The sequence below is a fragment of the Eucalyptus grandis genome, chromosome 11, assembly GCF_016545825.1.
Source record: "Eucalyptus grandis isolate ANBG69807.140 chromosome 11, ASM1654582v1, whole genome shotgun sequence".
NCBI lineage: Eukaryota > Viridiplantae > Streptophyta > Magnoliopsida > Myrtales > Myrtaceae > Eucalyptus > Eucalyptus grandis.
The window spans coordinates 33,748,279-33,774,010 of record NC_052622.1 but is presented as its reverse complement, the minus strand read 5'-3'; the positions used below and the strand labels follow the sequence as shown (position 1 = coordinate 33,774,010).

The 25,732-nt window shown below is 42.1% G+C and overlaps 3 protein-coding genes, 1 long non-coding RNA gene and 1 pseudogene across 6 annotated transcripts; 3 read left to right on the top strand and 2 right to left on the bottom strand.

Annotated features, from left to right (window-relative positions):
• The first annotated feature begins 152 nt into the window (after positions 1-152).
• On the top strand, positions 153-2,609 carry LOC120289341 (annotated as a pseudogene).
• A 362-nt stretch (positions 2,610-2,971) lies between these two features.
• On the bottom strand, positions 2,972-6,921 carry LOC120289894. Its single transcript, XM_039305286.1, has 3 exons — positions 6,904-6,921; positions 5,964-6,270; positions 2,972-3,697 (listed from the first exon to the last, which is right to left on the bottom strand). The coding sequence occupies exons 1-3, from the start codon at positions 6,919-6,921 to the stop codon at positions 3,501-3,503; spliced, it is 522 nt and encodes a 173-aa protein (XP_039161220.1). The 3' UTR covers positions 2,972-3,500.
• A 7,078-nt stretch (positions 6,922-13,999) lies between these two features.
• Positions 14,000-16,448, bottom strand: LOC120289513 (malate synthase, glyoxysomal-like). Its single transcript, XM_039304545.1, is given in 5 exon segments — positions 14,000-14,532; positions 14,535-14,781; positions 14,865-15,195; positions 15,538-15,863; positions 16,050-16,448. Coding segments are annotated over 5 exon segments (1,710 nt in total). The 3' UTR covers positions 14,000-14,125.
• Positions 16,449-19,066: 2,618 nt separating this feature from the next.
• Positions 19,067-21,807, top strand: LOC120289649 (cyclin-dependent kinase G-2-like). The gene is given in 7 exon segments (XM_039304907.1): positions 19,067-20,286; positions 20,289-20,457; positions 20,882-20,982; positions 20,985-21,016; positions 21,105-21,193; positions 21,295-21,406; positions 21,482-21,807. Coding segments are annotated over 7 exon segments (1,758 nt in total). The 5' UTR covers positions 19,067-19,142; the 3' UTR covers positions 21,593-21,807.
• A 76-nt stretch (positions 21,808-21,883) lies between these two features.
• On the top strand, positions 21,884-23,927 carry LOC120289648. 3 transcript variants are annotated; one of them, XR_005547758.1, is made up of 3 exons: positions 21,884-22,288; positions 22,547-22,983; positions 23,101-23,927. It is a non-coding gene; the product is annotated as an uncharacterized LOC120289648 (long non-coding RNA). The 3 variants fall into 3 exon arrangements; XR_005547757.1 differs by having other exon boundaries at positions 22,547-23,003; XR_005547756.1 differs by having other exon boundaries at positions 22,547-23,927.
• The last annotated feature ends 1,805 nt before the right edge of the window (positions 23,928-25,732 follow it).

The window sequence follows — 25,732 nt, the reverse complement described above, 5'->3', positions numbered from 1 at the left end:
GAAAAGAAAAAAAAAGGAAAAAGAAAGCGAGAGAGACAGAGATGGAAATCGAGGATCAATCGCTCAGCAACAAGAAAATGTCAGAGAAAGATCTCAATGACTGGCTTCCAATCACCAAGTCCAGGAACGCAAAGTGGTGGTACTCTGCCTTTCACAATGTCACTGCCATGGTCGGAGCTGGGGTACTAGGGCTTCCTTATGCCATATCTCAACTTGGATGGTCAGTTTTTCCTTCCTTTTCATACATCAACACATCATTAATCTCCTCGTCTAGGTCTAGGTTTTTGTCGCCTGTGACTTTGGTTAATGTTTTTACTTGTTTTATTTCGATGATCTGATTACAAGTACATGCTATTCTAGGGGACCTGGGGCCACTGTCATGATCCTGTCATGGATCATCACGCTATACACCCTGTGGCAAATGGTGGAGATGCATGAGATGGTGCCGGGGAAGAGATTCGACCGATACCACGAGCTTGGACAGCATGCCTTCGGCGACAAGATGGGGCTCTGGGTGGTGGTGCCGCAGCAGCTGATGGTCGAGGTCGGGGTGGACATCGTGTACATGATCACAGGCGGGAAATCGCTCCAGAAGTTCCATGACACGGTGTGCCCCGACTGCAAGCCGATCAAGATGACCTACTTCATCATGATCTTCGCGGCGGTCCACTTCGTCCTCTCTCACCTCCCTAGCTTCAATTCCATCACGGGCGTCTCTCTTGCCGCAGCCGTCATGTCTTTGAGGTATTAAATTCTTCAGATTGCCGAATAATTCTTTTTTGTCTTTTTATTGTAACTATAGGAAATTATATTTTCTAACAATTGATAGTCTAATCACTATGTTTTGGTTCTTTCTTATTGACACGTCCTAAAGTATGAAATCATAAAATTTGCAAATTGCACGCTTAATTTACTTATTTCAACGTAGTATCAGATAATATTTCCTGTTTAAACCTCTTAAACTGTAAATCCATTAGCGAATGTACCCACAACATGTTCCGTATTTCATCTATTTTCCCTTTAGTGACCTTCCAATGTAGCTTATAATCATGTCAACCATCCAAAGTTTCCCCTTCTGTATTTTGATGTGGACCTTTTCTTTGTGGGGACTGAAAATTGCGTCATGATAGCCAAGGCACCTCATGTCAAGTTAATAAGAAATTTGATAATCCTGCACTTCTACTTGTTTGTAGGATAATCTTCTGATGCAGAAAGGATGCTTTTTGTTTCACTTCGGATACACTTAGAATTATTCTGGTAGTTCATGTCAAGGTATATTCTAGGTAATTCCGTCTAATTTTTGCAACTGATCGAGCGCTTTTGTTGTGGATCCGACACTGTGTGAAATCTTCATCATTCAGCATGCGATCTTTTCAAGGTAATGTTCTCAAAATAGCAATCATAACATGTGACTCCGCAGTTACTCGACGATCGCATGGATAGCATCAGCGGACAGAGGGGTTCAACCAGACGTCCAATATGGAAGTAGGGCCTCGACAACCACGGGCCGAGTGTTCGGATTCTTCAGCGCACTGGGCGATATCGCGTTCGCATTTGCCGGTCATAATGTCGTGCTGGAAATTCAGGCCACGATCCCTTCGACGCCTGAAAAGCCGTCAAAGAAACCGATGTGGAAGGGCGTGGCTTTTGCTTATGTGATCGTCGCCTTATGTTACTTTCCAGTCGCATTCATTGGCTACTGGGTGTTCGGAAACTCGGTCCAGGATAACGTCCTCATATCCTCGAGAAGCCCCGGTGGCTAATCGCCGCGGCTAATATGTTTGTCGTGATTCATGTGATCGGGAGCTATCAGGTATAGATAGATAATTCAATCTCCTCTTCATTCGATTACCTATGTTTGTACGCCTTTCTTCCTTTTTCTTCGGTCGACGAGATGTCGTGTGGATGTCAGGTGTTCGCAATACCGGTATTTGATATGATAGAATCGTGCCTGGTGAAGAAAATGAAGTTCAAGCCGACTAGGATGCTCCGATTCATGACACGCAACTTATATGTTGGTGAGTTATCTAAACTTTTTCTGACCCTAAATCTTGTCTTATCATTTTATTGCATAGTTTTCTAAAGTTTATCTTTCATTACTTAATTAATGGGATACGATTTGTGCTTCACGATCAGCTTTGACAATGTTCCTGGCCATCACGTTCCCATTTTTCGGAGGGCTTCTCAGCTTCTTCGGAGGATTTGCTTTTGCTCCTACAACATATTATGTAAGCAATTTGTACTATATTCATTAACTTGTACAAAGTATATCATAATTTATGTGCTGACTATTTTATTTTATTTTTTTAACTTTTGTATGATATGATAAAACAGCTGCCTTGCATCATGTGGCTTGCTATCTACAAGCCGAAGAAATTCAGCTTATCTTGGTTCGCTAACTGGGTATGTTGGTAACACAATTTCTTTAATGCTGTGATATTTCACAAGTGATATTGATTTGGCACTTTATGCAGCTAAACCTAACACTTCTTGATGAAAATGCTTTTTCAGATCTGCATCATACTTGGCGTTTTGCTAATGGTATTAGCCCCATTGGTGCGTTGAGGGAGATAATAATTCAAGCCAAGGACTTCAAGTTTTATTCTTGATATATAGTTCTATTTGATGGATGACAAAAATGAAAACAAATCGTGTCTTAGGTCGATAGATTTTTATTTTATTCTTATAATCGATTAGGTATCGTATACTATTATGTCCCTATATTTTTTGCTTTGGAGATAGATGTATGGATTATTAATATTTTTCAAATTACGTACTGCATCGATCCATTGTTTTCCTTAGCTTACATTTCCTCTGCTCTTATCATCACATCTTCTCCCTCAAGAGTTGTCGAACAAAATTGACTTCTCAGGCGTACTTCAATTTGTTAATCATCAGAATCCAAAAAGACTTCAAAATTGGACAAGATGGAAGCACGAAGTTAGAAAGATGTGAGCAATATCTTGCTTTGAATTCATAGAAGAAAAAAAAAAAAAAAACCAACATTTCTATAGAGGGATAAGAACAACCACAATACAAAGATCTCGCGAAACAGCAGATATTATCACGTATTCACCACTTTTGGTGCGCCCGACAGTTTCTTGTTTTTCCATTATGTAATTATAGTCCCAAGCCGAGAGTTAGAGCGGCGTCGACGTCGAGCCTCCATGCAAAACCGCCGCCGTCCATCCTCCACACGTCGCACGGCAGCGTGAGCGAGCAGCTCCTCCCGTCGCCGCTGCCGGCGTACTCCACCCTCACCCGGCATGTGAACGCCGCCGCCGCCGCCTCGGGCGCTCCCTCCTTCGCCACCAGCCACACCTCGAGCCTGCTCCGGTCCTCCGCCGCCGCCGCCCCCACCATCCTCCTGAACGCCCCGTTCGTCCACGTGACCCTCCCCCACCCGTCGGACGTGAACCCCGGGCACGTGTCCCTCTCCAGATTGTTTTTCCTCTCGGCGTCCGTGCGCCCCAGGGCATCCGGGGCCACCCATGTGTCGGTCACCCACTGACGCTGACCGTTGACGCCACCACCGGGCCCCGTGGCGCCGCCTGGTCCTGGACCGCTGACGTCCGTTGCGCGGGGCCCGGCACACGTGGCGTCATCGACGGCTTCTCGGCGGTGCGGCGGAGGGCGTCGTCTCGATTGCTGAAGCAGAGCCACCTGAGGGTTTCAGGTCCTGGAGTCTCCCCTAAATCTGCACGAAGCCATCGAAATCGAAAGTGAAAAATTGCACTTGGGTCCTTGTTCGTATGCTAGGTATTTGCATTGTTTGGAAAAGAAAAAATGAAGGTGTGTTGAGGAATAAAAATAGCAGAATTTGAGAATTTTCCCCAATGGTAATTCTCATGGAAATTTGAATAATTTTCTCAATTTTCGACCACCACTTCCATTCCCTCCTTCTTCCTTGGTGTCTCCAACACAACATAAGGAGACATGGCATATATTCAAGCAATAGACTTTGATTTTTTCTTACACACTTGTCGAGTGTCGACCGTATGACAAAACCTAAGATTTCCACGAGCAGAAAGTAAATAAGATCGTCTGACAATGTTAATGAAACTAGCCTCAAAGGACTGCATCCCATCAGCAACTTCGACGATATATTAATCAGAAAGAAACTGGAAGAGAAAATGGAGTTGTACACTAATTGGCGAAAACGTCTTTTTGGTTTAAACATGCTTTTATATAGGACCTTTTCTTAGATTTTTGGCTATATTTTTTTCATGAAATTTTCCCTTTTTTATATCGCGTTAACACGTGAAAGACAGTGCGCATAATTAAAAGGGTTTTGTTAAAGAAACTCTCTAAGCACTTGTCAACTACCCAAAGGAAAATTTGTTGTTTCCAATGCACTAAATATCACACTTTATGTGCAATTAATTAATTATTTCTTATCAAACATGCTTTAACAAAAGGCGTAAGAAAGCTCATTTAACTATAATATACGAACCTCCCTTTCTCTCTCTCTCTCTCTCTCTCTTTTTACTTGGTATAATTATATACATGTTAACTATAATACACACGTATTGAAAACAGAACACATAACAGATCAAAGGAAATTCATTACTTACTATTCGGCTTCATTTTTATATAAAAATAACCAAAAAAGTCATAAACTTATTACACGCATTCCAATTCAATTCTAAACCTTTCAATTATGTCAATTGAATTATAAATATTTTCTATATTTTACTAATGCAATTCATCTGGTCATCATGTGGCACGGTCTACAATGTCATGAAATTTTTTTATATTTTATTTGATTTGCTTTTTCTTTTCTTTTCTTTTTATTTTTTCTTCTTCCTCCGTCGGTTGCCATCGTCAAGACCATAGGCTACAGCCGGCTAGACCGGCAAAGGTCGCCCTTGCTAGTCGGCCGTAGGTGAGGTCGCCCTCCCAGCCGCCGAGTGAGATCACCCTTGCCGCCGCCCCCTCACCAAAAGGAAAATATATGTGGAAGAATTTCTACCTAAGCCTGCTCCTCCCCTTGAAGAAGAAATTTTTGGAATAAATTCTTTAGATATAATTAAATTTTAGATATTGACCGTCTTATATGGTATGGCCAAATGGTATGAACAAACTTTATTAATGTTTTAAATTTTTTTGAATTTTTTTTTTTATATTTTCATTTCTTTGCTTTGCTTTTTCTTTTTTTCTTTTTTTTTTCCTTCTTTCTCCGCCATCGCCAAGACCATAGGCTACAACCGGCAAAGGTTGCCCTTGTTGGCTGGCAGTAGGCGAGGTCGCCCTCCCAGGCTAGTCACAAGTGAAATCACCCTTCCCGGCCGCTCGCTTTGCCAGAAGAAAAATATGTGCGGAAGAATTTCTACCTAACTCTGCTCCTCCCCTTGAAGAAGAATATTTGTGGAGGAAATTCTTTTACATATAATTAAATTGTGAAATGAAGCTATGGTCATCGTTAATTTTTAAAGTAAATTAATTATGCATCCTTGAAAGTATCTTGTTGAATAAGAGTAACAAAAGGCAAAGGACTTCTTTAACTAGTATTCTTAATTATTCATCATAACTTCATATATTAGGATAAAATTTATGCATCATCCTCATATATGTTTCTGATCTAGATGAATCGGTAAACTCTGTTCTTATTAATCATGAGATCGATCTTTGCATCAATATTGTTGGACAGAAACAAAATTCTTTGCATCAACTGTTGGCCAAAAAAAAATTACACAGAACCACGAGAAAGAGCAATTCATCAAAAGAACATGTATGTCTTAAAACATGAACCTATTTCATTGGATTATTAATTGGCGTGCTTTAAAAAAATAAAAATTAATGAACTCTAAAGCATAATCAGATAATTCAAGAAAACAAATTGCATAGAATTTAGAATAACTAGCACGTGCTGGATAATTGCACTCATAACGATCTGGGAAAAGAAAAGAAAATAAAGATTACCAAGATAATCCATTTCATTAAGCCAAGAGAATCTCTCTCACCTGGTGATCCATACACCATCTTTTCCTCACGACACGGCTTTCGTTTTCTGTGGCGCCGTGCGGCGGGCCTCTTGATGCTATTGTTCCCCCGCTTGCTGGATCTTCTTCTCTTTCTGATCACCGGCATGACGTCGTAGAGCCCGCTGCTCTCCAGCGAGGAACAAGATCCCCGGAACCCGACCCGCTGGCCGCCGGCTGGGCGATCGGCCGGAATCTGAGCAAGATCCGGTCCATCTCCAACGAGGACAGAGAATAATAATAGCCACTTCTCTTGGCTGCCATTTTCAACACCCCCTCCTCGCTCCTTCTACAGAGCAAGCACAAATAAAACTATTCTGCGTTGAACTCGCGCTCTTACGTATATTCCTTTAAGCTAGTTTGTGTTTGCTCGAGGTTTGAGTGGTCATCGGGAAAGAACAGAGAGGCTTTATTTGCATGGAGCTTTGGGGAGAAGACGGGGATGGCATGTGCCAATTTATATAGAAAGTGAGGGCACGACGACCACCGTGATTGCGGACGCGTGTCGTCTCAGTGTAGCGAGTGAACCATCCGATTGGGAAAGAGGGTTCAAAGTGGGACCGGCTTGGAGAGACGTGTCTCATTGGTAGAGGTAGACACCAAAATGGTATCATTGAAAATTATTGCCGGCACAGGTGAAGGGCTTTGTTCATTCTCTTTAATTTTGGATTTGAATTCCTGTAAGAAATGTTTAACGAGCGGAATGCTATAAGATGTAAGCATGATCCGCATGGGTGGTCCCAACCTAAAATCGGGAGTCACCCACTAAAGATTTTTTGGAATCGAAAATTGTTTCTTTGGATTCATGGATCCATTGAGGACATGATAACCAATCTAGTTTAGTTCTCCTGAGTTGGCTTGGTCTCCAATTCTTGCAAAATTCATGAGGGCCTCTGACGGTGAACATTATGATAGAACCTACCACGTCCACTAGCGTCATCATTGCCCCCCGTGCAAGAAGTTGCCCACATTTTGTGACCTGAACGATCATGAAAGATATTCCCAAGAACCCTAGATGAAGTACCAATGGGAAACTCCCATATACTTAGATAAGCAACAAAAGCAGAGGGGAGAGAGGGTACCAGCAAATGTTGGGGGGGTACATACATGGATACAATTCGACCAGGCTCAACGAGGTCAAGAGTCTCGAACTAAACTTCAACATGGTTAGAAGCACCCTAGGTTGAAAATCGAATTTGCCAATAACAGCGAAAAGCATGAGTACGCTTAAGTATAAAATTTCACTCGGTTGCAAGTCTGCGAAGCAGCGACAGAGTGGAATTCGTGGTTGCGTGAGACTCTCACGGTGAGAGTGAGATGAGGCTAGGGTTTCTTCCTTTTGTTTCTATATTGAGGACCGTGACGCATGAGTAGGACTGCAAGGTAAATGGCAAAAGGCATGCGAGAAGGACTCATTTTCACTAAAAAGGGGCTGGAATTATATATATATGTATATAGGTCTAGTCTAGGTAAGCAGTTCCATGCCTAGAATAAGAAATTAGACTGGTACTCACCAATTTCAATAAATTAGAATCGAGAACTAAACCGGTTTCCATGGGAACCATCAATTCTAGACCGGTCCGATTTCGAGCCATCCAAGCAGTTTTTGATTCATTTGCATACCCCTATCCTATATGCATCAAGCTAATGTAGCAAGTCCACCCTTAAGATCATTTGTCAAGGTGAACTAGTTAAGGTTCTTGGAAAATGAATCCAAATTCCATCTGAATTCTAAACAAGCCATACTAATACTAATAATAATAGTGGGGCGAGTAAGGGACTGGCCTCGGCCAAGATATTATACAATTCTTGGGAAGTTAGGCCTTGTGCGAGATATTATTTAATTTTCGAGAATTTATCTTATGAGGATTTATATCACAATCGAATATCACAAAACATAGCTCATTTTATGTATTTCATTTAGTACTATTTAGTTTGCAACAACACCATATTATTCAGATAATGAGTTTTCTCGACCTTTTATTGATGAAAAAATTTATAGCATTAGTGCGTGTTTTATATAAATGCCTATGTACTGGACTTTTTTTTCTTTTGTGCATTAATAATTTAAGAAATCCGTGCTTCACCAGTCTTTTCATAAAGTTGCCAGTATAAAAATAGAAAAGAAAAGAGAAAAAGAAGAAAAGAAATTAACACGAAATTACTAAGTTTTGTTGGTTTCCCGAAAATTAAATGATTTCAAAATATTTTTTAAAAATTGATTGCTTATATCGTTTACAAAAATGAATAAATAAATAAAAATTAGATGTTTTTCATTGAGTATTTATATTCAGCAATATAAACGGTCATATTTAGGAGAATATTTTCTTTAAATAATTCATTTTCTGTGAAATAAATAGTCCTAATTTATGTTAATGACAATACATCTGTCCAATGAAAGAGGACGAAGCAATGTAGCAACAAGTTGATTCATTTGCAGCGAAAACCAGTAAATAAGTGCCAGTATTGCTGGTGAATACACGTACACCTCTATCGTATCATGATTAGCGCATTATTCTTTTGCAACCCTTATTGCTTTTTGTTGAATTATTCCGTCATCTTGAAGCTGCTCCAAAGTTAGGTTTACTCTGTCAAAGAAAGAAGAAGAAGACACTCGATAAATCTCATCGGTTCTTAACGCGCTCTGCTTAAATCACAAGGGCAAGAGGCCTCTTGGACTGGTCTCGAGAAAGTTACTTTGGCACTATTCGGCTGCCAACCTGATGTCGCGTCTTAAATTAATCGGCTGAACTTTCGAGGATATATCGGCCGATCGTGTCATTGGAGAATCACAGATCTAAATTTGGGATTCACTCATTTCTTCTGGTTCGTGCACCAATTAAACAATAACTGAAGTGCTTCTGCTGAAGCACCAGGCAAGACATTTCATTGAATTCTCCTACAACGCACGGATCGAAATCGTTTTCGCTTGTGAGTTCTTTGAGTAGGTAAATAACTCTACGCTTCGAAGCAGTTAGCTTCGCAACGTAATAGCAAAGTCATAGCCAATGACTCTAGCACGCCATTATTTTTGCACCAATCTAATCGTGAATCATGAAAATATCTCAGGAAAGGATAGATAGGACCAAGATGGATGCATCTTCTCAAGATGGATGCGTCTCCTTTTTTTCCTTTTCAATGCCATCGATCCTCGAGAGACTTTTTGACGCGTTCTGAGCCATCACATCTCTTGTCATGGAATCATCAACTGCTCTCTCCAATGCTTTCAGGCCAAGTTTTTCGGCTCGATTCAACGTTTATCTAGAAGTTGAGATAGGCTTCTATTCCTGCGCCATGTGCCCCGAGTCAATTATTGTGAAATGGGCTACGATGACAAGGACGTAAACCTTCCTTCGTTCACACTCTAGGTAATAGTCAGTGGCTAGATAATAAATAAATAAAAAGAACAAATGGCCTGCAAAAATCTTCATGGTTCCATACATCCTTAGCCTGTCTTGTCGGGCGGTGATATGATAACGTGGCCGTTTACCAGAACAGGACCGAAATGGTTGGTATCAATCTAGAATGTTTTCCAAATGGAGAGGCAGAAATCAGTGGAGGCATGCTACAAGGCAGATCCTCTTATTTTGTTAAAAAAAAAAAAAAAAAAAAGTTTTTTGCCTGCTGATTTGAGTTAATCAGGCAGCTTCCTGCATAAATAAAAGTTTTAACTTTAAAATAGACCTCTTGTCATCCTCATTACGATTTAATCAATTCGATAATCGCGCCTCATCTTGTAAATGGTATGATAATGATCTGTATACATATGTTATCATACACTAATTTAGTATGGATAAGTCAAGGATGAAGTGACAAAGAAGGAAACTTCTGTTGTGTATGTCCCAGTCGGTGTAGATTATCACCTATGACATAAATTTTATGTTGTGTATGGAGTTTTTCTCATTAGTATCATGCTCATTACATTTCACACCAGAAGAGAAAACCATGCTTTGACTCTCGGGTTTCTTGTTTGAGTGAAAGAAACTACATCCTTTCCAAGAATGGCAGCTCCTGGATTTTGGTTGGTCCAACACGACCCAATTACGTGACCGAACATCTCTTGGAAAGAGATAAGTATGTCATGTTTTGTCTGATGTCGCGTACCTCTCAAACATATAATATCCTAAGAGATACATCATGCACGAAACTCGCAAAACCCAAGCCGAGCATTATTTGCTTCCTCACCTCCAATTACAAGAGCATTATATGTGCGTGATAGATATATATTATATTCATACCTATTTCTCACCACACTTCTCAAGGTCTTTTGAAGTCTAAGCGTAAGCATACTTTATTAGTGTTAATCATAAAATCGAGAGAGACATGCGATGTGAACGGTATACCTACATTTAACTGTAATAAGTCAAAAAAGAGAGGGTAAAGATAGCTCTAATTGGGGAAGTTAGGACCTATTCATTTGATATCACTAAAAATGCTTTGCCAAGATCATATGTCTGGCCAAAAGTTGCAGATGCTGCGGGACCTTTGATCTAGAGCCCTTGATTATTAAATTGCCCTAGAAGAACAAAAGTCACCAAGGTAACAGACTTCCCGCACATCTTGTAGATTTTGTTGTCGCTGTCTTTGGAAGGAAATCAGATCTGCCACCATGATTTGAGCCATGCCAACCAATGGTTCCAGAGCACATCAAACAAAGGAATCGCGAGTCATAAAGTAAATGACATCGATAATTTTGACATTTTACTAAGTAGGCAGATATACTCGGAGCACCGCCACGTGTCCGCGTGGGTACCAACTACACAACACTGAATATATATATACAGGGATTAGGTTTGTTTGGCTTTGGGACCATGATATTTTCCCATGAAGCGGCTAGAAGGATCGTCTCTCTAGGACGAAGAAAAAGAGGCATTCCCACCGGTTCAAATCAATCCTTATTGTTCCAAGATACTGATTACTGTGCGGGATTGTACTATGTTGAGTAAGACCTCGTGTTTTGGAATATACCATGGATCCTCCAAGGGCAAACCCTAAAAGGTAAGCCCACGGATGCCACATCGTAAGAATTCGTTTTTTTTATTCGAGTACGAAGATTCGAGAAGATAAAAAATGCTTACCTTCACTAAGAATGACTCTAAGAACGTCCAGTAATCACTTACAATCTTATGTGAATCGGAGAGAATTTTAGATATGCTCTTAAAGTACCAATATTCTTGTCTATCAAAATAAATTAGAGTGTAAGTTGAATTAAATGTAGAAGGAAAAAAAATCATGATGCTTACCATGTTTTGATTCACTTGGACAGAAAGGGATGGCATAGTTCATAAGCACCTTCCTATGGCCGACCGTCAGCTTTCGTCAAGGCCGAGGCCTAGATCCTGGCAAGGTTGGTCCTCTCTTGTGGCCAGTTGCCAAGGCCCAATGCAGCAAAAGAAGAAAGAAATAAAATAAAAATTAAAAATAAAATAAGAAAATTAAAAATAAAAATATTTAATTATCTATGTCAACATCGACCAACATCTGTGTCAACATTTCCGGGCCTAATGTCTCGAGTCTAGCCTTGATGGACTTGAGCACAATTCTTGAGGTCTCGGGTGTTGCTTAGATGGAGTCGGGCCGACCTCGATGGACTCAGCTTGAACCATTCGGGAATGCCTTACAGCCAAAGGCTTTAAAACAAGTTTTGGAGTTCTCATACCCAAACATAGAGTTTCTAATCCAAACATTGATTCCAAGTCCTATTTTATAAAATGATTTTCGATTTTCGAAAGAGAAAATTATTTTTCTAAATTTACGTTTCGGTAGAAAAATCACTTTCATTATCACAATGCCAGAAAATATTTTTGCAAAACAAATTAAACCTTAAGATAGACTGAGTTCGGTTGGTCTGCCAACATACATCTCTCAAAGAGTCTTCATTCCAAATGATATGGAATCATCTTCCCTCTTTGTTAAGCAAAAGCGACGGCAAATACAGAAGAAAAAAATGAGATAAAAGTACGAAATAGGAAGTTAACGTGGCTCAGCCATTGGACTCCATCCATGAGCGAAGGAGGAAGAGCAATTCACTAAGGCTCCATTTATTTCATAAAACATATTTTTTGAGCAAACATTTTTTAGTATTTGAATCACTTAAGAAAGTGAGTCAATAAATAATGTTTTTCTAGTCAATAAAAAATTTATACTTAAATTTGGAAAGATGATTTTCCTGTCTAAAGATTGAAAGCTATTTTCAAGAATATGACTCGATTTCAACGCTTAGACAAAAAATCCTTCACTTGAGTAAGAGAACCCCAATTGTAGTTCTTGGGCCCTTGGTAGCAGTTCTTGAGTCAACCGAGGGCAAGCTCAAGTCCAAAGAGACTAAGCATAGAACCCTGATGCTTGAGCTAGGTCAACAGAGGTTGGGTTTAGGACATTGGTGTCTATGATCGGATCCCAACGCCCAGGTTTGAGTCCATAGAGGCCAAACTTAGGACCCCGGCACCTTTGCCAAGCTCTATAGCACCCCACCTCTAGTAAACTGAGGCCGGGCCTGAGAAACTGGTGCTTGTGTTCAAGTCCTCAATGCTCGGGCTCAATCCATTGAGGTCAAACCCGAATCTACTAAAGCTAGGCTTGAGACCCCGATGACCTTGTCTTGGGTCCTCAATGCTCGCCCAGGTCCCTAGTGCTTGGGCCTTAGTGCATAGAGGTTAGGCTTTGTACCCCAAAAGCCTATGCTAGGGCATTAAGTTCAAGTCCAAGTCTATTGAGGCTGGACTCGAGACCCTAAAGCTTGGTTAGGGTCCTCGCACTTGGGCCGGAGACTTGAGTGCTCCTATGGCAAGGCCCTCCACTTCCACCACAGGCTTTTTGGGTCACAAAAGAATTCATGGAACCGGATCTAATCAAAGCTAAAAAGCTAGCAACACAAGTAACCTAACAATAGCATTCATTACTAATCGGGTATGTAGTATGGACATAAAATAAGAAAAACCAAGACATAATCATCATCTTGACGGGGGGAAACGACATCAATGTCTCGCTCAAAGTGTCATGTTACTATTATAGTCAAGTGATCGTGTTTGCAAATAATTTTTCAACGTGCACCAAAAACGAAAGTCAGTTGATTATTAGCGATACTTCGTCGACTTTCCTTCTTTCCCATAAAGACCACCTGTTTGACAACACTTTATTAAGTTGTTAAGATTGGACCTGAGCAGGTCCTTAAACTGCTCCTGGGTTTAAATAGGGAGGCAGAGAGAACCTGTTTATTCCCTTAGGTTCATTTCCCAGTAAAAAAAATAAAGGTAAACCCCACTGGGTTACCCCGGCCACTCCCGAAAGGGAAAGGGGGCCCAACTGTGATCCCCGCGATGATGCCGCCAGGTGAAACATCCTGGACGCATTACAAGATGGTCCACCTTGGGCCTATAGCTGACTTACGAGCACTCAAAGCGGGTCGAACCCATCAAGGATCTGTGGCATATCATGCGACTGTGTGGCTTTCCATGTCCGACTTCCAAATGGATCTTTCGTGACCCTCCCTCCCTCCCTCTCTCTCTCTCTCTCTCTCTCTCTCACACACACACACACACACACACAACACATAAACAAACAAAAGGGAATGACAGAGTAGAGTCCAACCATTTCGATATCAAAATGAAAAATGATTGGGCCTAGATGAAATGAAAGCATCTTTAAGAGTTACCCTCTGAGCCTTTGCTCAAATTAGGTCCACGGTTCAACGCTTTACCCAAGAACGTAGTATCATGACATGCTATCTTTATTTTATCGCCAAAGACTATACAAATTCTCACTATAGACGCCCATTCACTGTGATTGCACCCACTGAACTACGACTAGCCTTTGACACTCTTGACCTTACGATTTTCCAAAATCATATTCACTCTTTCAGCTACATGTTTCTTCTCTGCTTTCTAATCCACTAGGCTGAGTATAAACCCATTGATGCAAATTCCTTGTATGGTAAGGAAGAATATTGCTTAGTTTCAAGCGAACCACTGGTCTGTATTGTTCAATTACTCTACTATCTAATGGAAAAATCATCCTCAACTTGCAGAAACGGAACAACTGGTAATAGTCATAGAAACACAATTTATTCATCCATAGCAGCAGTGGAAATTGGTAAAGGCAAAGCAATACGTCCCTTAAGCCATTCATAGAAGACAAACAGGCTTTCAGAGCTTGGAAGACCCCCTAGGATGATGCACGACGATGTGATTGTAGGCATCGAGCGTCAGGAAATCGTCCAACACTGGCGCCGTGCATTGCCTCGTGAACATCTTGCCAGCCTCCTTGTACATCCCCTTCTTGAACTTGTCCTTCCCAACCTCTCTCTCAATCCTGGCCACCTCTTCCTCCACCACCCTCGCGAATAGATCCAAGCTCACTCTCACTCCAACCCCATCACCGTCCGGCTCCACACCATACTTCAGCCACTGCCAGTTCTGGACTCGGCTGATCTCGGCAGTTGCCGCATCCTCCATGAGATTGTAGAGTGGGACCGACCCTGTCCCTGTGAGCCAGGCTGCCAGGTATTGGATCCCAACCCGAGTGTTGAGCCGGAGGCCTTCCAAAGTTCGGGCCCTCTCGGCCTCTGGAGGAGGTCTTCCTCGGTTATGTTGGCTGCGTCCTCTCTCTTGACTGATTGGATCTGGTGTGGCGCATTGCCCATGTGATTCGTGAAGACTTCCATACAAACCGGGATTAACCCCGGGTGAGCAGCCCATGTCCCGTCATGCCCGGCCCTGACTTCTCTGATCTTGTCTTTCCTTACTAGTTCCAGCGCCGCCTCATTGGCCGCCGGATCATCTCTGATCGGGATTTGAGCCGCCTGTCAGAAAATTAGGACAACAGATATTGTTAGACCGCTGACAAAAGGCTCGACTCTACTTCAGTACTCAAAAAATTCCATACCATGCCTCCCATGGCATGAACCCCGCGCCGATGGCAAGTCCGGATGAGGAGATCAGAGTAAGACCTCATGAAGTGCTGGGTCATCCCGACCTGAAACCTGTCAGGCAGTAGGCGATCGGGATGAGCCTGGAAGGTCTTGACATAGCTGAAGATGTAGTCCCATCTTCCGCAGTTCAATCCGACCGAGTGATCCCTCAGCTCGTACAGTATCTCATCCATCTGGAACACTGCAGGTAGTGTCTCTATCAATACCGTTGCCCTTATGCTCCCTCTCTCGATGCCCGCCATTTTCTCTGCCCTCTCAAAGACGCTGTTCCATATCTTCGCTTCCCTGCCGATCCCAACGCAACAACCCTTTAGCTAATATTCGTGGAAAAGTTCACGGCGCACTCTGGCCTATTACATTACGATAAAATCTAGACGTCCTTTGTCAGTTGCTGATCTCTTAACTACAGTAAATATACTAACACAAGAAGGATATGGACCCTGCATTGATTATTGTAATGCTAATAGCATCCTAATGGACACAAGCCAGGACGTTTCATAGTCCACCAAGCGATCACAAACAAACTCATTCCAAACTCACTGACTGGAAATATCATCTAGCCGATGGATATATCACATAGTCGATATGTAAGAATGATCTGTCTGGTAAAGATTCCTAGTTGCGTACCTGGAATGCTCCATCTTAGGGAGATAGAAGAAGGGCCCGAACCCCTCACCCTGCATTTTCCTGAATGAAGCGTAGTTGTGGAAGAAGTAGAGGCCAAAGTCGACGAGGCAACCGGTTGCAGGCTCGCCGTCGATGAGGATGTGAGACTCGGGCAAGTGCCAACCTCGGGGCCGGACAAAGAGCTTGGCAATCTGGTCATTGAGCTTGTAGACCCTGTTTCGGGCCTTGTCGTGGAAGGTTATGGTCCCATCCACCGCATCCTTCAGGTTCACTTGCCCTCTCATCAGGTTCTCCCAGCTCGGGGATAGCGCATCTTCGAAGTCTGCCTATTTATACCAACGAAATATGTCATTATCATAATCATAATCATAATCGACTTCACACTCAAAGCATCAGTAAGTTCATGAAGATTCTCCTAAATAAGTTGGACATGTCAGACGTGCGTGGCAAGTTAGACACTAACAGAACTCAGTGTTTGTTCTCATGGACATAAAGATATAGAATTCGCTCACCATGAAAACTTTGGCGCCAGAGTTGAGCGCGTTGATGATCATCTTGCGCTCGACAGGGCCAGTGATCTCCACCCTCCGGTCGGCCACGGCTGGTGGGACCAGCGAGCACGTCCAGTCGCCTTCCCTCACGTACCTCGTAGCGGGGTCGAACCCGGGCAGCGCGCCAGCGTTGTAGCGCTGCTTGGCGTTGCGGCGACACTCCATGGCGTACTTGATGTGGCCCCTGAACTCCCTCTGCAGATCGGCGACGAACTGCAAGGCGTCCCGGGTGAGGATCCTGGCGAACTGGGCATCGTAACGCCCTCTGATGTCCACTCCCTCGGGGACGTCGTAGCCGGACGCGGGGTTGGCCTTGTTGGTTGCTGGTGCTTGATACGTGAACGACCCGAGATCCATCATCTTCTTCCTGGAGCGATGGTGCTACCTGGCAAGTTTTGAATGTTGGTGTAAGGAACTACTGGAGGTGATAGGGGGTGGTGGAATTATATAGCAACAAAACTGGGAGGCAAGTGGATAGGCACATCCTGCGTTATCGTTATGGTCTATCTTTGGAGTTTAATTGGCTTTATGTCAGTTTTCTCTCTCTCCTTTTTCCACGGAAAATACCAAAATCATATGTTCATTTTTGACTCAATTACCAATTCCGTTCACATGCCTACAGAGGAGCTCTTGAAAAAGAAAAAAAAGACAAATTACTCTCTTTGCAAATTCATTTCAGTATCTTGCTTAGAGTCTGAGTGGTTTGATTTTTAGTTGGTTCTGAATGTTTGGATGCCCGTAAGAATTATAAGAATAGGGAATCCTGAAAAAAATAAAACACAATGGCAATTTTTTAGGGTGAGGTTTAGCCGCAACCATGACTTTTCGCACTTGTCATTCATACAGTCATGTTCACCCAGAGCTCAGATTAACCTAAAAACTTAACGTCTTCACGTACCACCACAGCAGGAAATTGTAGGTTTGGGTACGTTCCTTTTTTCACTTTCATACAAAGAGACGGACCTTAAATCGAGTCAGGCAAGGCGCAAATAAAATTAGATTGACCTCGTTATTTACTTGGGATTGCGTAATTGGAAGTGGGGAGATGAGATGATAAGGGCTGATGCCTTGGAGTTTGTGCATGCCTTGGGAGGTGCACCTTGTTTGGATATGGTGGAAGTATGGGACATCTGACACGTGGCACGCATCAGGCCGTTTGATGTCCATCACGGTTCCAGGATATCGCCCTAGTTTCCGCACCCACCGATTTGATTCCGCGAGATAATAAAAACATTCACATCTTTTGGGTAGTGACCTATGTTCGTAGTCCCCACAGCAAGAAGACCACGGTCGAACTTCGAATACAATGGTTTTGATTTTGCAAACTTTCAGAATTTAGTTCGATTAGGATTAATTTGACCTATAATAACCTAATAGGGACGAGAATTGTTATGCAATAGAATTTGGAATTGAAGAATTAAATCGATGGAAACCTATCCAATTTTAAGTTTCAAGGTATACACGATAAATTTTATGTTTCAAAAATTGGGAAATTTACTTCGACGGACGGATTTTCAAGTTTTATGTAGGTGGAACTTTGAACCTAAAATTTGAAACTAATTTTGTATTTTTTATTTTTTGGTATCTATACTATCTAATGACGAATATATAATTTAGAATTACCAATCTAAGCTTCTATTTTATGATTGAGACTTTTATATTATTGATATTTTATATTTTCCGTATATCTAAAAATAAGTTGAATCAATAAATAGTGATGATCATTAAGATCATTCAATTAATAATACAAGTGAAATTCGGGTAAAACCTAAAATTGATCTTGAGATCTATGATAAGATAGATTTCAAATTTTAGGGTATGCAGAATAGATTCATGTTCCAAAAAATAAGAAACCTTTTTAGTTAGTAGGTTTCAAGTTTAAAAAATAATGGACCTATTTTATTGGGTAGATTTTAGGTTTCAAGTGAATTCTAAATGAAACCTAAAACTATTCACCCCTAGCTTAAACCAAAAACTAAAAAAAAAAAAGTTGTCCTAGTGAAACCACCACTGAAGGAGCACAATCCGCGAAGGGAAGTGACACTGGGCCTACCGTGCTGGGCCTACCGTGCTGCGATCTTGTTCATTTGGCCCATCTATCCGAGGAACAGCACAATTCATAGTCTGGCCCGTCATGCCAGTTGAGGCCCTGAAGCCCAGGGACGACCGAAAAGAAGGCCCCAGCCCATGTCCTCACGTCGGCCGAGGGGCTAAAAACATAAATATCACATTATCTAGGGACCAAAACGAAAGACGACAAAGTAGGAGCCGCCGGCCTTGACTTGACGCGTAGCGATAAGAAAGCAGTGCCGTCCATCGAAGGAAAGCAAATCATCAAACGCGCTGAGTCGACGAAGATTCGCTAGGGTTTCGTCCTCCTCTCGAAGCATCCTCCTCGCGATCTGCCGATTCCTCCATCGTCGCGACGCCTCCCCACGCGTCTCTCTCTCTCTCTTCATCCTCCGGTAAGGCTTTCAGTACCTGCGGATTTCGAAGGAGCGACGTCCGAAAGCCCCTCTCGTTTCGTCGCGTCTAGGGTTTTCAGATTTCCTTCCCGGTTCCGTTCGCGATCCGTCTGAGTCGGGTTCTCCGGTGTCTGTCGTCGCCGATTGACGTCCGATCTGCAACTTTCATTTCGTGTTCTCTCTCTCATTTACTTTAGGGTTGCGACTAGGTTCCTAGACGATCTGCTGTTGACCGGAAAGTGATCGTGGTCGGGCTGTTGGTTAGGTTTCCTGTCGTAGGATTGCGTGATTTTTCTGGTTCTGATTCGATTGGGTTTTGAAAGGGTGATCCGTTCGATTGCTTCGTTCCTACTGTCGTTTTGGGGATCGCGGGGGTTGTTTTTTTTGTGTATTGAGACGTCAGCTGTGGGTTTTTGATAAAGGGAGTTGTGGTTGCAAACAATATGGCAACAGGGAAATATCGTGTTTCTAGGAGATTGATTGTAACTCTTCCTCCAGAAGGGATGGTCGCGACGAGATTCGCTCTACTTGTTGCGGCGAATTTAGCCAGTATCGTGGCCATGCGGATAAGCGGAGTGATGGGCGCAAGATGGAGTCCAAGAATCGAGATAAGGAGCATCAGCTTGTTGAGGTGCAGAGGGGTGCCAAGTTGTACCAAGATGGTGTGCAGCATCCCCCTGAGAAGAAGAGGAAGTTCTCCCCGATGTTATGGGATGTGGAGGACAGGGAAATCAGGATATCATCCAAGAACCGAGTGGTTTCAGCCACCACTATTTTAAGTCCTCCTGTGGCTCCATCTACAATGTCATCGAATGATGAGTCGGGTGGCTGTGTTTTGAACTCCTCTATCTCGTTGGAGCTGGTACATGGATCTGATCTTCCTATGGCTGATCAATCTATATCTCTCAGTGCATCTGGATGCAAGGCCCAGGCATTGCATCAGGAGCAAAGCGAGGCTGGTGATCAAGATGACAGTATGGTCGAGGATGGAGAATTTGTTCATGAGAGGACCATCTCTATGTCACGATGGGCATTTGATAGTGATTCACCAAGTCTTATCTGTGCATCCGATGATGAAGAAATCATACTGGAGAATAGAGCATTGGTCACAAAGAGGTCAAGTCCAGAGAGTGGGGAGTTTCTTCCAGGAGGCTCAGGTCATCGAACAAGGTCTTCTGGATCTGATGAGATTGGGCTGGCTGGTGGAGCGAGTGTAGGGGAATCTGAAGATGGTGACCAAGCTGTCGTCATGGATGGGGATCGCACTTATCTTAGCGATGCAGACAACAACCATGATGACACGCATGTTGAGAACAATAGAGAACATCAAGAGTTTGAAGTGTCCTCATTGCCTGCAAGACAAAGTATAAACATGCTTCATTCTTGCAGAAGCGTCTTTGAATATGAAAGACTGAACAAGATTAATGAAGGCACTTATGGTGTTGTCTACCGTGCAAGGGATACGAAAACAGGGGAAATAGTGGCTTTGAAGAAGGTGAAGATGAACAAACAGGACTCTGATGGTGGTTTTCCCCTAACATCTTTGAGGGAGATAAACATTTTACTGTCCTTAAATCACACTTCTGTTGTAGGTGTTAAAGAAGTCGTTATGGATGATGATAATAGTATATTTATGGTCATGGAGTACATGGAACACGATCTCAAGGGGCTGATGGAAGCAAGGAAGCGTCCTTTCAGTACAAGTGAAGTCAAATGCCTGATGCTTCAGCTATTGAGGGCGTCAAGTATCTTCATGATAATTGGATACTTCATCGTGATTTGAAGACATCGAATCTTCTTTTTAACAACAAGGGTGAGCTAAAAATATGCGACTTTGGGTTGTCAAGGCAGTATGGGAGCCCATTGAAGCCGTATACTCCTCTCGTTGTTACCCTGTGGTACAGGTGAGCTGCATACTTTTTCTAATGATAAAAACATGCGACATGTATGGGAAATTGGGCCATTCTTACTTTGAGGATGACGAGAAGCCAAGTATGTTACAAATTAGCTGTTAATAATGCTTTGGAATTCGTGAGCATCTATTATTCCACATCACTTAATTTAGTCTTCTTTTTGGGAATTTCTATATGCTTTAAAGATTGTATTTTCCAAAGTACCAGCCCAGAGAATCCTGCACTCTTTTATTTTACGCTCTATCTTCTTGGGACTCTACTTGGGCACATAAAGATGGCTCAGTCATGTTATGTTTCCTTTTATGTACAGTGTGGTTGCCTTTTCTTTTCCTTTTTCATGCAGTGCACATTGGTATTTCCGAACTTTGCAGTATATAATTGTGGTTGAGCCTTGACAGTATAATCTGATGTGCAGAGCACCTGAACTTTTATTGGGAGCAAAACAGTACTCAACAGCAATTGATATGTGGTCAATAGGGTGTATTATGGCTGAAATGTTGGCCAATGAACCGCTTTTCAGGGAAATAGTGAAGTCAATCAGCTTGACAAGGTAGGAACTTTGACATAATAGGTCCTTTGTCTTGTTTTTTCATACTCTTCATTCAGTGATTTTCTTATTTGAAAACTGTGCTGTGCAGATTTTCAGGACTCTTGGCACACCCAGTGAGAAAATATGGCATGGATTCTCTGAATTGCCTGGTTCAAAAGCGAACTTTGTTAAACAACCGTAAGTGTTCTGTAGTGACGGTATTCTATCTTAGTTCTGGGTGCAGCTTTTTTCAAGACATTATGTTTTCTCATTGTTTGAGTATAATTTTTTTTCTTCAGGTATAATTTGTTGCGAAAGAAGTTTCCTGCTGTATCTTTTACTGGAACTACTGTTCTTTCTGAATTGGGGTTTGACTTGCTGAACAGGCTTCTGACATATGACCCAGAGATGGTAATTCTCACGAAGCTTGTGCTTTACAAATACGTCCTTGTTGTCCGTATTTATCAATGTCTTTTCCACGTGCAGAGAATAACAGCAGATGAAGCCCTTGAACATGATTGGTTTCGTGAAGTTCCACTGCCTACTTCTAAGGATTTCATGCCAACATTTCCCCCTCTGCATACTGTTGTCAGATGATTGCCTGCAGCCAGATTGGATTTTTGGACAAAGAATTTAACCTGCAGTTCTCCCTGGAACAATTTGATTTGTTTGAGATGGATGTCTTTCTAAACCTCCTGCTTTGATTTCTAGGCATCTGGAAGATTGTCTTGCTGGAGGAAGAGTAACTGCAGGGTGCATAATTGCATTTTCTGTCCTTGGCAGGAACCTAGAAGAATCATTGATGATAGTAACAGTGGAAACTGCTCCGGTCAAACAATTTACTACTATTAACATCTTCGCACTTTCCCTTGAGTTTGCAAGGTGTGCAAACTGGTTCCTGACTTCTTCTTGTCTTCTCTTTTGGTTGAACCACAACAGGTTCCATTTTTGTAAATATGTGAATGTAAATAGTCAAATTAAGTTGATAAATGATGTTCACATCATGATTTCTTGACATTACATCCAGTACTCAAGAGTTTACTAACAAACGAAGAGATGCAAGCGATACTGGGTAGTCGTGCCTATGAGGATCAAATCCCTTGAGGTATTGAATATGCAATGATCCGACAAAAGTTTTCGATTCCTTTTGTATAACGCATGCTTCTGTTGTTGTGAGAAGGTGGATTGCATCGAGTTTCTTCGCTCAGTATTGGTGAATTTATCTAACAGAAGTTGAGATGGCCATGTAGATTTCTTAGGGATGAGCAGAAGCCCTGAAAGTCCTTGTTAATTGTAAGACAAATAAGTTATTAGGCTTTGATTTGAATGATGATATCATACCTTTTTTTCCTTCTTGGTATCAATTGATGGAGAGTATCTTCTATTTTTGAGTTGACTTCTTCCTTTGGAACCATGCAACTTTAGAAGGAAGGGTTGAAGTACTGAGTGATTCAATTGAAAATGCCTTTCCCTCTCTTTCTAGTTGAGTTGTAACATCCCTCGTCTTGTATTTATCTTTTGAATGGGGCTCTTTTGTACTTATGCTTGTAGAAGATCCACTGGATGGTGGCATTGGGAGTGCAGGGATGCTTCAATTTGATGCCTCCGAAAGAGTGGAAAGATTTTTATTTTGGATGCGTTCTTGTTATACCGTTAGTTTCTTTTTTTGGCATTGTTTACGATATCTTTTTTATTGCTGTGATGAAGGTTAGTCAATTGGCCTGCAATTGATGGAGCAGTTTCATCTTTGACAGCACTGGTTGGATGGCGTGCTTCTTTTCTCAAATCTGCATTTATCAGGGGGTCTTAAGTCTTTAATTCTTTTGGCAATGCTTGCTTCAATAGGTTTATATGTTAGCAAATGTCATTTCTGCTGCAAAATTCTTTGAATAGATCTTTTATTGTCCTCTGTGTATTGTTCAACGATGACAGATGAATTTCGGTAGATCAGCCTTTCCAGAACAACAGCCATGCAGTATCACCTCCATGTGAATATTCCAATTCACCTGTCTGTTCTGCTTCATGTGAATTGATCACTTTAGCACCGCATTTTTCTTGCGTATGATGATTCTCTTCACGTTAAGTCTTCTGGGTTGTATTAACAGATGCATATGTTTAAGAAAGGCATCTTATGGAGCTGGTGCAGTTGCTGTAGTGCGAGGCGAGTGCTTCAATCTCGACTTCCTTTCATTCTCATTGGTCACATTATTTGATAGCTAGCAATGTTTTTTTTCATATCATAAACGACAGATAACAAGGAGAGCTGTAAATTCCGTTATTAGTAGTTTCTCTGGTACTCTTTCCCAGACAGATAACAAGGGGAAATGTAAATCACATGTTGCCAAGCAGTGCGGAGCAGGGGGATTGCCTAATATGCTTTGCTGAATTTGGGGATTCAGGCGTGTTGGTGTCGGATGGTTGAGGCCGTCTGCATGGTCTTGTGTATCTAGACGGAATGCTTGTCTAATTCGCGTTGCACGCTCATTGTTTGGTCCTCGGAAAATTTCTTAGTTAAGGGTGATAATTGGTTGGCTGGAAAAGCTATTATATATGAGTTGGATGTTTCCGTGTAGAAGGATCATAGGTAGTACTTGTTGGAGATAGCGTGATTAGGTTGGCGCAGATGCTTTTGATTGATGATTGTGAGGGTTGTCTGTACGAACTGCTACTTCTAGCCTCGTCGCAAGCTACGGTGTCGTTACTTTTATGACCTAAGTTCCTGAGATTTTAATTAAGCGTCTGATCAGGAGGTTGACGCTAGATTTTAGATTAGCAGCCTGAACCGATGCTTTGCTGTCTAACTCATTGTTTTTTTTTTTTTGGTCAGAGTCTAACTTATTGTTGGATTGTCGGTATTTGACCCTTTTTTTTGGAGCATACTCGACTATGTAAGTATGTTTTGTAATTCGCTCGATTAAAGCTTGGGCTTACATAACTGCTTAATCTAACGAGCCGCTGATTAATAAAAAGTTTCATCAGCAATCTACGGGTTCTCTCAATCTAGCAGTTGGCTCAATGGGCCTCGGCCGTAAGTCAACTAGGGGCCTTCATTGTCGGCGCTTAAAGCCGAAATATTGGACCTTTGGAGCTCACGATAAGGCCCATCACATTAGGAAATCCTAATTTGAGGGGCTTCTCGAGCCCATTAGCTAATTGGGGGGCTCTTAAAGCCCATTGTCAGCCCGTATTAAGCTGAAAGTAAAATATCCTGGTCCGTTTCATCTGCCGGACCCACCGAGCCTTGGAGGCCCAATTACAATGACGCTTGTTTCTCGGCGCAGGCTTCATTTTGTTCGGCCGAGCCCAATAGGCCTTGTAAACTACGTGTCGGGCTATATGGGCCCACGAGTAGAATAATGTGCCTTTACTAGGCTACAGTCAAAGGCCCAGTTGGGCCCAAAGTAAGCCTAGTCAGGCCAGATATTCCCCTGGACCAGTCCCTGTGGGCTTTACTAAGGCCGACTTGTTGGTCGATAAGATTGGGCTCTAAGAGGTCCATTATCAGTCCAGGATTAGTAATTGAGCCTTCATAGACCTCTTGTCGGTGCCCAATATATGCCTTAAGGGCACATAGCGAGGCCCTCACAGACCCATTTCTTCTTTCTAATTTTTAATACGATCTAGGTGCCTTGACATTATTCAGATTCATCGATATATTTGCCTAATTTAAGGTATAATTTCAGGATTTTCCCTGAAGTAACCCCTCGACAGAGCTGAAAAAATAATCAAAACCATTCTCGTGGGAATGGATGGATAACGCCAGCGCATGTAAATTCTAAGCAAGAAATAATAGCCTCTCGTGTTCTCAAAATAGAAGGCAGACTCCCACATTTACAAGAAACGGAGCACGCTATAGAAACATAGAGACTAAAGGAAAAAGAGGATGGACCAACGCACAGCTCTATCCTCACAAGCTTACCGTACTATGCACGTCACCCTAACTACTATACGAAAGCTTTGTAAGCACTGTTGAACTCAGATCATGGAAGAATTCCCTCTCCAATGAATGGAAAGTCACTCTTCTCCTGCTCCTCGTTCTGGGCAATCCATTGGGTAACTCATGGCATCGTTGAGGGCCTCGCAATTTGAAACTGCCATTGTCTCGCTACCTTAATTGTTTCCATACCTTGCGGGACAAGAAACAATTCACTGTAGTACCATCGATAATCCCAAAGGAGAGAGTTTGGACAAAACAAAGCAAACAAGTTCCAAATAGAACCAATCTTTGACTAGATAAAACAAAGACGAGCATGAAAAGTCGCTCTTGTTCTAAGGAAATTTTTTCTAGTGAAACTTGGAGTACATTCAAACCATCTTGAATAGGTACGTAGCAAAAAGGAAACTTCTTAATCTTCACATGCAGCTGGCAGACAAGTAACATTGTCTTCAAATTTCATGCCCAACTGATTCACAATGTTGCCAACCTTAGATGGAAGACTTACCAAATGCATAAAAGATCTTACACTACTGCTAGCTCTTTGTTTTGTCAAAGGAGTTATGTGAGGTCACAAATCAATAAAAGCCATTATTTTCCTAATAGGTTTGTTCCCACTGATAACTAGACATCAGGAATCCTATAATTCTATTTAAGAGACTCTCAGAAGCTTGGCTCAAAAGGTTTCATGGACCCTTAGACAAGTTAATGAAGAAGACAATTCCAAATAAATTAGTGACATTTTACCGGCGGATACAGAGAATGTGTACGTAGAACGGGCTGCACAGATTCTACCTCTTGAG

Bases quoted from the DNA above. Each gene is read 5' to 3' on its own strand.
- LOC120289894 (XM_039305286.1), bottom strand. The intron at 3,698-5,963 runs GTGAGAGAGATT...GGCTTCGTGCAG, and splicing joins GATGGTGTATGGATCACCAG to ATTTAGGGGAGACTCCAGGA.